The sequence below is a fragment of the Ambystoma mexicanum genome, chromosome 7p (genome assembly GCF_040938575.1).
Source record: "Ambystoma mexicanum isolate Mex_15411 chromosome 7p, UKY_AmexF1_1, whole genome shotgun sequence".
Lineage (NCBI taxonomy): Eukaryota > Metazoa > Chordata > Amphibia > Caudata > Ambystomatidae > Ambystoma > Ambystoma mexicanum.
In genome coordinates, this window is record NC_090939.1 from 144,227,451 (window position 1) to 144,240,100 (window position 12,650).

A 12,650-nucleotide genomic window follows, 5' to 3' on the forward strand; every position below is an offset into this window, starting at 1 on the left:
ACTTTCTTCATTAAAGCACTTGGAATGGAGCATTACATAATTTGTTTGCAAGGGAAAACATACAAACTCATATTGTACATAAAGATATATGGCCTCACTGGTAATATTTCAGAGGGAACAACAGAGAACACACAAAATAGAAGTAGATCTAAGTGAGGACGGAGCTACAATGACACATGCAATATTAACACATCAAGGGGATTCTGTGGACCATAGTCAGTCTGGGGGAGGACCATCACTTGTGCGAAACAGATCAGCCTTAAATGCCAGTCAAATGTCTTTCGGGCATCCCCCACTGCCTGCATAGCAATCCAATGTTCTTCAGTGTCGCTGGCCCATGCAATAGCCTTCAGCCATTGAGCAGATTACAGTATAGTGCGTTTTGACCAATGTAGTAACAGACATCGCATAGCAAGCAACAAGCATAGGTTTACCAACTTTCACCCCTTCACCCATTGGTCTTCAAAAACATGCAATAAAGATTGCATGGTGGTAACATCTAACTTGATATCCGTCATTTCAGTGAGAATGGTACATACCTCCCTCCAATATTCATCAGGTCTGGGGCAACAACACCATATGGAAGTATGCAGCTTCCTCCCCCCCGCACCTAGGTCAACACCCCATAGCCGCCTAAGAAAAATGTTTCAGCCTCGCTGGCGTATAATGGTACCTGTGTAGGACTTTGAATTTTATCGGGCAAAATCGGGCGTTAAAAGACCTCCCGGGTCTGCGAACACATGCTCATTCAGATGTCATCCGTAATTTCAACATTCACATCTGTAGCCCACTTAGATGGTCATTTTGCAAGGGGCGTCAGCATTCGGTCCTCGATCGCCTTTTACAGTGGAGAGACTGTGCCCGGGATCCATAGGCCCCCATAATAAGGAGTCATTCTCGGCTCCACCAGGAAACTGTCCCGTCATCCTTGGATAACCCTGCGAACGCCAATATATTGAAGCCAACGCAAGGATCTATACTGTGTGAGTGCAGGGATGTCAGCAGCACAGATACAATTCCCATTCAGAAACAGATCCCCCAACATGCTAAACCCATTCGGAACCCAGTGCCGCTCATTGACTGCATCTACTATGGGAAATGCTGGGTCGAAGTTCCACAACAGAAAGTTTCCATGATAGGGATGCACGACTCCCAACAGCTTCCATATTTTACACCAAGCCAGTGAAGTGACGCTGCCGTGTCAAAGGGGCAAGGATCAAACAACCCTGGGGGCACCACCAAAGATCTAATGTCTCACCTTTCGAGCCTAACATGTGGTATGACAGCCTCACCCTGCATACCAAAAAGCTGCATGGTGTGCTTGCACTGCTAACCAGTACACCTGAAAGTCGGGCGCTGCACATTCTCCCTGCACATATGGCATGACCAGAGTATCCCATTTGAGGGTCACTGCACCCGAGTGCCACAAAAAAGCATGGACAGTAGTTGCTAGCTCTTTAAAAAATGCCATGCCCGCCAATGGGTACGTTTTGAAAAAAGTAAAGGATCTTCGGGAGAATTGTCATCTTGAGTAGGCAACCCTGCCCGCAATGGTCAATGGCAGACGTGCCCAGGTCCCAAGTTCTAGTGAAAGGTATGGCAGGTACTTGGTATAGTTGTATTTGTATAGTGTATTGCGATGCCTAGCAACAGTGATCCCAAATACAGCACCACACCCTGCGCCCATGGAAATATAAGCAGGTCACAGGGCTCAGACGTGGCCTCAGTGAGAGGGAAAAGCTCTGATTTACCATAATTTAACTGAAGTCTCGAAAATTCCCCAAAAGCAACAAAATCTTGCATGATGGGGTGCAAATGGGTCTGGGGATCCCTCACATATACAATTACATCATCTGCTTGTAAAGATACAATGTCGGGCTGGCTAGCTATTCAAATGCCCCTATGCCTGTGCCTAATAAGATCTGCTAGGGGTTCAATGGCTATGACAAATAAAAGATGTGAGCTGGGGCACCCCTGACAAGTACCCCTGGATATATGAATTGGGGCAGACAGCATCCAGTTAGTGCTAACCTTGGCAACTGGAGAGGAATAGAGCAATCGCACATATGAGACAAAACCAGGGCTTAACCGCATTTTAGTACAGCGTATATAAAAACCATGACCCGGAGTATATCGGGCGTGGCTGCCACAGCTGGACGCTCCGGTCAATCTGAGCCGGGATGTTCAAGAGACAGCGTAGGTTGAGTGCAGTAGAACGCCCTGGTATAAAACCAGACTGGTCCGTATGTACAATATGGGGCATTATAAGGGGATAGTCGTGAAGCTAAAATGTTTGCAAAGATCTTGACAGCTTATCAGAGAAAGGGGCCGATAGAAACCACAATGATCAGCTGGCATGTCAGGCTTCAATAACACGTATTACTGCTTCTCTCATAATGCTGGGTAGTATACGAGAGTCAAGAACCTCAGTCCAGACACTGTAAAGATAATGCACCAGGGCAGAATTAAAGTGCTTGTCAAATTTGTCCGTAACGCCATCCGGGCCCGGGGCCTTACCAGAAGGTACGGTGTCATGGGCTCGAGCAATCTCCTACCCAGAGATGGGAAGATCCAACTGGACACTAACCTCAGCCGACAAGCATGTAAGTGGAAGCCCTTCTAGAAACTGATCAATATCATCATCAGAGCAGATATCTTTGTTAGAATATAACAATAAGTAGAACGTTGCAAACATGTCGTTCACTTCTGAGTGCGTGTGCACTAAGGCGCCAGCGTCATTCCTGACCAACGGGATACAGCAACTAGGTTTGCCTGTCTGACCAAGCAACCCACCCAGACGCTCACGCTCCCCATATCGTCTCGCTGCCACCAGGGCACTAAGAAACTTCAGCTCTTTAGCCACATTGTATCTAAAGCTGTCCAGTGCTTCCCTAACTTGCAAAAGCATAGCAGAGGGTGGGTGGGGAGTGAGGCCGAATGCTGCCTCTCTGTAGAATTAAGGTTTTTGTTACTGTTCAGGATATTGCGCAGGATAGACATTAGAAACCTGCACTCCTATACCCGGATATAAGCCATAAAAGCCTCCCATAAAATGTCAGCTGAGGAGACCGACCCCACATTTGTCTCAAAGTAAAGGGCTACATGCTCGGCGCGAGTGGTCTCAAATGCCATTTGACTAAGTTCCCTTACCCCCATATTTTTTTTATCCCCAATTCACCCTTGGTCTTGAACCCAATGCTTTCACGGAATGTAAACACGTGGGTTGTGAGAGACTTAGAGATATGTTTTAGGGGGATGACCCTAAATCATTTTTATATTGTAAACATGATTTCGGCATTGGATCCTAGCACCACCGGTTCGTAAGGCGGTGGGGAGCAAATTTACACCTTTTGAAATATGTATGACATCTAATCCCGGGAATAAAGCTCTTATCTCCAACTTACACACATTATTGGTAGGCACAACTCAGACTCTCCATAAGATATAAAGAACGTTGGCATCTCATATTAGGGGAGGAAGTGCTGGAAGAGGACTGGGATGTATTATGGAAAGTTACATCAAGATTTACAAGGTCAATCCAAATTAGGGAATTTTGGTACAGGTTAATGGTGCAATGGCACTACAGTCCTGCTCGCCTAAAGAAAATGAAACCTTCCATTTCAGATGAATGTTGGGAGTGTGGAGGAGTGGGGGATTGGAAACATGTCTGGTGGAGTTGTCCGGGGTTGGGGAAATATTGGGAAGAGATTAACAAAAGCATGGTACAAATGTTTGGATTGCAGGAACCTAGATTCTTCAGATCAAGTATTTTGGTAGTATTCTAAGAACATTTTCGACAAGGCTCTAAAGAAACACCAAAGGCATTTGTTATGCTACAGTTGGCAACCCTGCTGGTGATTGCCCAAAGATGGAAGACAAAAGAACCACCTCATATAAGTGAATGGTTTTCATCAAAGATTTTTAATTTTGTGGCCTTGGAATGGGTTACGTACTCATACAGGGGCACGATGCCCAAATTACCAAAGACTATAATATAGTGTTGAACTTCTTGTATGAAGATTATAATGTTGCATATTGTCCTCAAAAACATTGTATATTGAGGATTGCTTGAAAGAGAGGTTATTGTTCAAATGTATTTTGTCGCCTGTTCCAAAGTTTTATTATTTAATGTATACACAGCAGAGGTAGAAGGGGGGAAGGGCAGTTGGTAGTGAGGGGCGAGTGTGGGCAGGGTTAAAGTTTGTTGGTTATATATACAAAATGCCAAACAAAAAAACAAAAACACAAACAATCCTTGCATGCATATAGGGATGTAGAGGAGGCACCATTTCAAATGTTGTTCCTTATGGATCTGTAGATGGGAGGAGGAAAGGCGTGACCAAAACCAAATAAACGATTCCATTTTAAATGTGAACAGATTAAGGCAGCACAAGCAATCCAGTGGCACATTTACCTTTCTCACAGGTTTCCAGAATTTCAGGGTCACAAGCCTGGAGAAAGAAAAGCATGGATGAGATACAGCACAAAGCTCAGCATTCTCTTCAAAGCACAGTGCAGACTCTGTGACGGAAAAGAGGATTTTAGTATCTGGTCTCTCCTCTGCAAGATGTAGGGGGCAAAAAACATTTGACAAGTGTGCGACTGAGGAATAAATTAAAGTGGGTGACGGGGTAAATTTAGAGGATTAATAGCAATTTTATTTCCAGAGAGCCCAATGGCACATTCCTCCTGCCTCTGAGCGCTGCATTAGGCATAGTTATTACCCTATTTAATGGTCCAGAATTCATCAACCACAGAAGTAGAATGCCTGAGTTGGCCATGCTGCTACTCGAGCCTGCAGTTTAAGGTGAAACACGTCTGAGGCAAGCTCAGACCTGGCTGACCTATTTTAGTGACTGACTCTTAAATGCTTTTTTAGAGTCGGAAGTAGAGAGCAGTTTAATTATGTACTTTTTAGGACTGTGCACTGGAAGGAAGAAGGGCCTTTAGGTGGTGATGCACAGCCGGTGTAAGCGTGTCCGCTCACGTCACTTTGCATTTGGTCTGTATGGGCAGCAGATAGAGGACAGCTAAAAAGTAAGGACTGGCTGTCCCAATCGGACCCTGGCGACGGTCACCTTAACATTTCTGATACAAGAGGTAATAAGCTAGCAGGGTAGATGGGTCAGAAGCTCTTCCACAGTCACCACTTTCTAGACATCCATTCAAATCTGCAATTGCTTGGGGCACAATGTGATGTAGACACACAGTTCAATGCCTCGACAAAAGCCATGTGGCAAAAGGTGTTCTTGGTGAGCTGCAACAATCTGTATTCTGTGAATTCTGGTTTAGCTGTGGCAGGATTCCATCAGACAATACACTTAGTACAACACAATACCGTGAACTGCAAGCATAGCTGTAAATTGGCCAAAGCCGGTCCAAAAAGGAAAATCTAAAGGTGCATTGTTAGACAAAACGCAAAGCTCCAAGCGGCACAGATAGACCAATCTCCAAATAGATAAAGCCAGTAGGAAAAAACATAGCTCACAGGTGGACAACTGGCTCAAATTGAACAGTGATAAAACCGAGGTTTTCATTACAAACTACAGTCAACCGCTCTGCCCCTAATCCTTTTGGCAAGCCACGCTTGGCCCACTCCATTCTCTTTCGTTCCCAGTCAAAACTTTTGGAGTTCACACAAACCTGACTTCACAATTATCCCCCAGCTCATTCTATAGTCCGAGCCTATTTCTTTCATCTGTGAACTGTGGAAAAGGTCCTTCCCCACCTCAAGTTCCCTCGCAAAGTTGCAGTTGTAAAGGCCCTTATCCAGATTAGATCACCGATACGGCATCCATCATGGTTGTCCATCTTTCCCTCATCTGCAGTACCCAGACAATCGAGGATGCTGTGGGCGCCTCTTAATAGGCCGAAAATAAATCCCCACTTTAGTTCAACCTTTTCTGCCCTTCCTTGGATACATTGAAAATGCATTCTGTTTAAGACAGTCTCTATAATGCACCATACCTTCAAAAATGAAGGCCTTCCACCTTAATTCACCTCCATATTCTAACATTTCACACTACTCAAGGACCTCTACTCCCCCATGGACAAACTTCTGTCTGTTCCTAATTGCCAAAGAACCCCACTCTGGAGGTTATGCCTTGGTTGTCTTGCCTTCCAGATCTGGAATCGCCTTCCCCCTAATACCCAAACTACCCCCCCCGATTATCTTACCTACAGCAATGTTACAATATCAATGCTTCTGCTACCCTCAGTGAATTGAACGCAGCACCAACAGACCACCATTGAAGTGAACTTTGCACTCTACAAGTGCTTACATTAATAACGACAATAATAATAATTAAGTATGGATTATGTAACCCCCAACCTAATTTTCAATTTACATACTATGGTTCTTACATATAAAAGGTCACAACAGAGCTGGCGTCAACTGTGCCATTCACTGAATAAAGCAGAGAGAAAGTGTGTCCTTTGACTCATGAATTGTAGTACACTCCAAATGACTTGATGAGCCTGCGCTGTAATCTTCCCCTTTTCACCTTGCTGCGTCAGAAATGCATACTAATATCATTCCTATAGCATGTTTGGCACTTGTTCACTCCTTCGCAGTAGGGACATGACTGAAAGGTACAGGAAGACTTACCTTAAAGAATGTCCAGTCCACGCCCAGCGTGAGGTCTTTCAGGTCTGATGCATAGATCCCGTCCAACGCAAGCGGTGGCTGCATTAGTCCTTCAGAGAAAGGATACAATACAGCAAAATAAAGATGTATTGCTGGCTTTCTGCTAGTTCATACATTTATAGGACAACAAAATGGCTGTGAACATCACCACCAGCAGGACACTGTGAAACAGAACGTAAAACAAAGCAGTATAAGCAGCACTATGTAAAAATACAAGTCCAACTGCAGCCCTAATGTTAAGAGTCCATCTGACAAAGAATCCTGTGGAACTTCTACAAATTATACACATTTCACAACCTGTTGATCCCACCGAGTCCAATAGAGGATGTGATGACGACTTGAGCATGTGGATGTTTAGTCTGGACTATCATGGGGACATCCAAGACTTTCCTTGTAATTCCAATACGTACATTTCAGATGGGCTGTAACCATCCCGGCACAACCTTGCTAAAAGTGAGAGAAAGAAGACTGCCTCACCGTAAGGGTACTCTGGATCTGGGCCCGACAGCAGAGCGTAAGCGAGGGCAGCATCCAGCACAGAGGTGGCAAGGGGACCTGAAAAGAAAAAACTCAGTTAAATGAAAACATGCAAACACAGCAAGGGAATGAGCTTATAGTTCTGATTAGGATATTTCTATAATTACAGCTCCGAAGGGAGAGGAATCAGGCAGGAAGCACTATATAAACAATTTCTTTTTCATCTACAATATAGAGAATTTGGCAGAACGGGACATATTCTTGTGCCTGGAGCTAATTGCCTAAATCTTTATGATTGTTGCCAGCTGCATATGGGCATCCAGAAACCAGTACTTATAACCGGTGTCCAGTCCTAAACTACTGGTATGACCGGAATTGCTGCTCCAGATACTCTGTTGCACTTTAATATACAATGAAAGGGTAATACAAATATATATATATACATATATATATATATTTCAAGGCACCCACAGCGCAGCAGACACTTTTATTTGCCACAGCGGGCTTGTATGTACAGCAGTTCTGTTATAAATTTGCTCTACCTATTTTCAAATGTGAAAATGTCATCTCATATTGTGGTGGATGAAACGGACACAGCGTTAAATTGGCTGTACCACTGGGCCCAAGACTCCTCACATTTTAGAATGGCTCCATGCAGGTAACCCGGTAGACACTTTGGGTTTTCCAAGTATTATGACTGGAGGCCAAAACACCACAAGATCAGAAGCAAGTCACAACTCCTATGGTTGTCTAGTAATCAACAATCCTTTCTGCTAGCCGGGGGGGATTAATAGCTTGCAGCTGACCACAGGCTCTGACCAGCATTAGTCAAATCAAAAATGCCATGTTTTGTCCTGGTGTCTCGAGGCCACTTTCCTCTTTGTTGGATGTCCCCTTCAACCTCGCCCCCAGACCTGAGCTGCTGCATCTTACTCCATGTGAAGGACCACACTCTACTGGACCAAAGGGAAGAATGTTTTCCGGCTGGGCACTTGTAGAACAAATGACAGTGTGTGTGTACAAAGCATGGTATGGTATAGGGTTTTCAGAGCATGACAGAGGATGAGTAGAGTGTATGTAGCGTGCACTGCACAAAGTGGTTGAAGGAGTGAAGAGCAGGTCTATGACAGAGAGGATGTAGATATCCAAGGGTGTGAGAACTAAGACAGGAGGTGCTGCAAGCCTCTCTGGGTGTGAGCACAGCATGTGTTGGTGTGCAGGGTATGGGTGAGAGTTTGTAGAGTAAAGGAGAGGGATCTGTGACTTTGTGGTTTGCAGTGACATCTTATCAATGGTCAACAATACAAACATATGACTTCTTTCGGTATATTCTATTCCTTCACAAACTCAATATAAAGGATAGCGTTCAAAGACTATTAGCGAAAAAAACAAGTTGCCTGTATTTTCAAGTGGCCCAGAACTATTGATCTCCATCTATGAGCCATCAGAGGGTTTCTCAGCCAGTGTGTTGGTGAGCTTTGAATCTTAACTCCCAGCATGCCAGGTTCTCCCGACATCTTAATGTATTTGTGAACATTGAACTTCAAGTCTAACAATGCAATGATTCGCTACTATCTCAATGACTCTTGAGACCTTACTGTACGACAGTTTGCTTTCTATTCATGTGTTAAATAACTCGAGACATTGAACTTCTTGTCCCCGTTTGCATGGTTTCTTTTCTCGGTTCAAGGAACTCAGCACATCAGGTTCCAGCACACAGCACTCCCTTTTAAATTCTGGTTCCCAAGTGGCTCCGGGAACTTTTCATATCAAGTTACTCCTCATTACACTCTCCATCTCCTGGCTTCAGTTTCTCACCAGATTCCTAGCTTTGTTATTAGCTCCCCCTGTTGCAGGCCCTCTACAGGTTCATCCTCTCCCTATTCAGCATCTGAACTTCCTACCCTCATCCCTGTTCAAATCCTCCTCATTTCTTCTCTTGTGGCTTTTAGGTGCTCCCAGCAGGAGACCAATTTTCACCCCTACATGGTCACTGCATATGGTGCCTTCTCAATTCCTTGTATCATTTGCCTTCCACTGTGGACCGCTAGTCTCCTTCATGGCAGTTTCCCTACTCGTCTTCACTACCCTCAAGGGGTAGAGTCAGCCATTTGGTGCTTTCCTTCATCACAACCTACTTGGCTCATCTCTCTGCTGCTCATTCTCTCCATTCTGGAGCATAGCGTCCTCATGATCTTTCCACTCTGGTCATGCTTTGCCTTGGAGTATCTTGACTCATCACACTTCATGGCCAGGGCAGAAGAACCACAGAATCAGTGAAGTCCTTCAGATGTCAAGGGTACTTCATTACAATTCACTAACCCCTTTAATACACAGTGGGATTGAAAGGATTTATGTTGCTTCTGAAATAAACTGCCTATTGAAATACAATTTACTATCCACTAATATGCTGCGGTCCTTTACAGAGGTACTAAGTTCCTGGCTTATTTATTATATTATCATATGTGTCTGAATATTCACATAACTAAAGAAAACTGCAACAAAGTTTCCTTTTGCAAAAGAGCATATATGAGTGGCATGTCCAATGAAATCACAGACGAAATCCCCCCCTGACTCCATGTTTATTCAATAGAATAAAACACCATTTTATTTTTCTAATCTAAATTTTAGCTGCACTGGTGGGTGCATATCAGAAGGGAACGGGAAAGTGATTTGTTCAGATACATCCTAGGCACACCAGAGTTGCACATCCATGAGAGCCTGCCTATGGTTTAAACTAGTGGAAAAAGGCCATGCACTGCTACAGTTTCTGAAATGTCCTAGATCAGCCACAATGGTTACAGTTCAGCTTCACCAACAACATCAAATGGTCTAACCATTTAGGTCAATTTACCTTTAAAGGGAGAGCATTTCTTAATATATCGCAGCAATGTCTAAATTTGTCACCCACCTATGCGCAAGATCTATGACATTGTCTGCGTTTGTCTAGGGGCATCTATTTCAGGCAGAATGCCTAGGAGTAATATCTTCTGGTTGTGCCCGTCGCTCTCATGCTGAAACTGCATTTACTATTAAGTGCCACATTGGAACACACAACACTTATCCCTGAGAAGCCTTCAGTCTTGCGTGCAAGGTTTCCCTTTTCCCTTTGTACAGTTCCATCTGGTACAATCAGACCTGCTATCATCACCATCTTGTATAGCATGCCCCCTTTTTCCAACACTAAAACCTCTTAATGGTTCATCAATTTTCTCCAGTCCTCTAGTTTAGAAGAGCTCAGGAACACGTCCAGAATCGGTTTGAACACAGAAGAATAATCCTACTAAAATGCTTGATGATCAACTACTGAAGCCACTTCTAAAATGTGGATTCCAAAGAGGATTGAAATGGAATGTCAATGGTCAATTTACATTCCTGAGTAACAAACAAATTCTTCAGCAACATAAGACCATATGCTTAGAGACATCTTTACCTCCATCTCCCAGTAGACCACCCGCTCTAATCCATGCAGCAAGCGGTTATCCAAAGACAACAGGGAAAGGTTTTGAAAGCACAATGCACTCCTGTCTCCTTCCCCCAACCGGAGGCAAGTTACCCATTCACTGTTCAATGGGCCTCTGCAATATGAACAGGAGCCTGTCCCAATGGAAGGAAAACAGGATTATGCTCATTTTCTCACAGGTAGCAAATAGGGAAGTCAACTCGAGAAAGGCACAGGCCATCTTGGTTTCCAGGGCGATATTGCTACAGGGTTTCTTGTACATATCGCCATTTCAATCATCCTATATATTCACAGGTTAAGTTGAAAAGACATCAGTGGCACAAAAAGCCAGTGTGTGTGTGTGAAAGCAGGAATTGCTCCAGACTTGTACCAATCTTTAGATCAATACCTTCAGCAGAATTGTACAGTGATTGGGTCAGGACGGTTGAGCACTGGCGACGAGTATGTGTGTTAAACAAAGTAGATGTATTCTTTATTAAGTCAGAGAAGGGGATGGACCAAATGTCTAGAGAAACTAGGGGAAGAACTACAAATAAGACTGTTCCTAATTGACCAGTATCAGGGATGCAACAATGCAAACTGGGGTATTCCTGGTTATCCAACACCACCAATAGGACATCCTTGAATTAGTAAAGAGACCTTGTCCCTCGAAAGGCAGCCTATTCTACAAAGCAATGTGCAAAAGGGTGGACAACAAAAAGTGAGAGTAGCAGACTAGGAGACGTCTGTGTACTTTGCCTCTCCCTGCCAATATAAGGAGGCCATCACTTGGAACCTTTGTGATTACTTTGCTGAGAGACATGATTTCAACCCAGAACCCGACAAGGGTGTCAACACTGCAAGAGCTCTATTAGAGGCCTATCCATTAATGCTAAGAAACCACATGTCTTGACAGACCTGAATATTAAATGCGGAGACTTCAGAAGTCTAGTAGAGAACTGAATATTGAATGCTGAGATGCCAGGTGCATAAGAAGGGCCTAAATATTGAATGTTAAGAAACCAGGGGTCTATTGGAGACCCAGATATTGAATGCTGAGAATCAAGAGTTACAGGAGAGGCCTGCATATTGAATGCTGAGAAACCAGAGGTTTAGGAGGAACCTGAATATTGAATTCTGAGACATCAATGGTCAAGGAGAGACCTACATATTGAATGCTGGGACACCAGAGATGTATGAGTGATCTGGCTATTAAATGCTGAAAGACCAGAGATCTGAGAGAGACCTAAATATTGAATGCTAAAACACCTTAGGTCAGTGAGAGATCTAATTATTGAATGCTTGAAACCAAGACTGCTAAATACTGAAAGCCACAAAGTCTTTTTTTATTTTTATTTGTTTGGCTAAATTACATCAACCTTTCAAATTTTATAAAAGTATTTTACATTTTTTTCACTTATATTACATATAAAGAAAATATTCTTCACAGTTTCATTTTTACATAAAAACTTAAAGGGAAAAAGAAACATTATTGGCATTGAATTTGACAAACATTTTACAAGTCTCAATCAATTAACTATTGATAATAGTATCAGGGAGTACATAGTCAAGATATTGAACTATTGCTTTTCTCATGGCTAATTTTGTGTTGGAAAAGATGATCCGCCATATTTCATCATGATCCGTTGGTCTAAGTATGCAAAGTTGATTTGCAAAAAATAAATTCTGTGGCGGAACTAAAACATGACAAGAGACTATGATCTGTTCTTAGGTCTCTGTCTGCGACACGTTTTCGCAAAAACGACAAAAGTTTAATTCTTTTGAAATTTGTCTCCTCCTCGCTAGAATATCATTCGTAGGCCATAAATTCAATCTGAATCTGAGATATTTGTTTCTTATACATGGCGAAGGGCATTTTAGCAAATAATCTGACATATGGCGGAATCTCTTAAATTCAAACAGAGAAGTGGTTAAGTCTTTATACAACAGACATGTCTCCCTTTTAGATATCCAGCTGTATTGATAAAGTTTCATTTTAGGTCGCATCGGATTGTCTAATAACAACTGCAAGGTGATCCCAGCATCTGACATTGTGTTTAACACCTCTTGTCGCCACTTCAACGG

The 12,650-nt window shown here is 43.2% G+C and overlaps 1 protein-coding gene across 1 annotated transcript in view; it reads right to left on the reverse strand.

The window, feature by feature from the left end:
- Window positions 1–12,650, reverse strand: part of LOC138525759 (uncharacterized) — an 815,930-nt gene that overhangs the window by 209,628 nt on the left and 593,652 nt on the right. The window contains exons 12-14 of the mRNA XM_069635930.1: window positions 7,124–7,201; window positions 6,608–6,696; window positions 4,415–4,451 (exon numbers count right to left, since the gene is read on the reverse strand). Of these exons, the coding sequence (XP_069492031.1) occupies window positions 4,415–4,451; window positions 6,608–6,696; window positions 7,124–7,201 (204 nt within the window). The remainder of the gene's footprint in view (window positions 1–4,414; window positions 4,452–6,607; window positions 6,697–7,123; window positions 7,202–12,650) is intronic.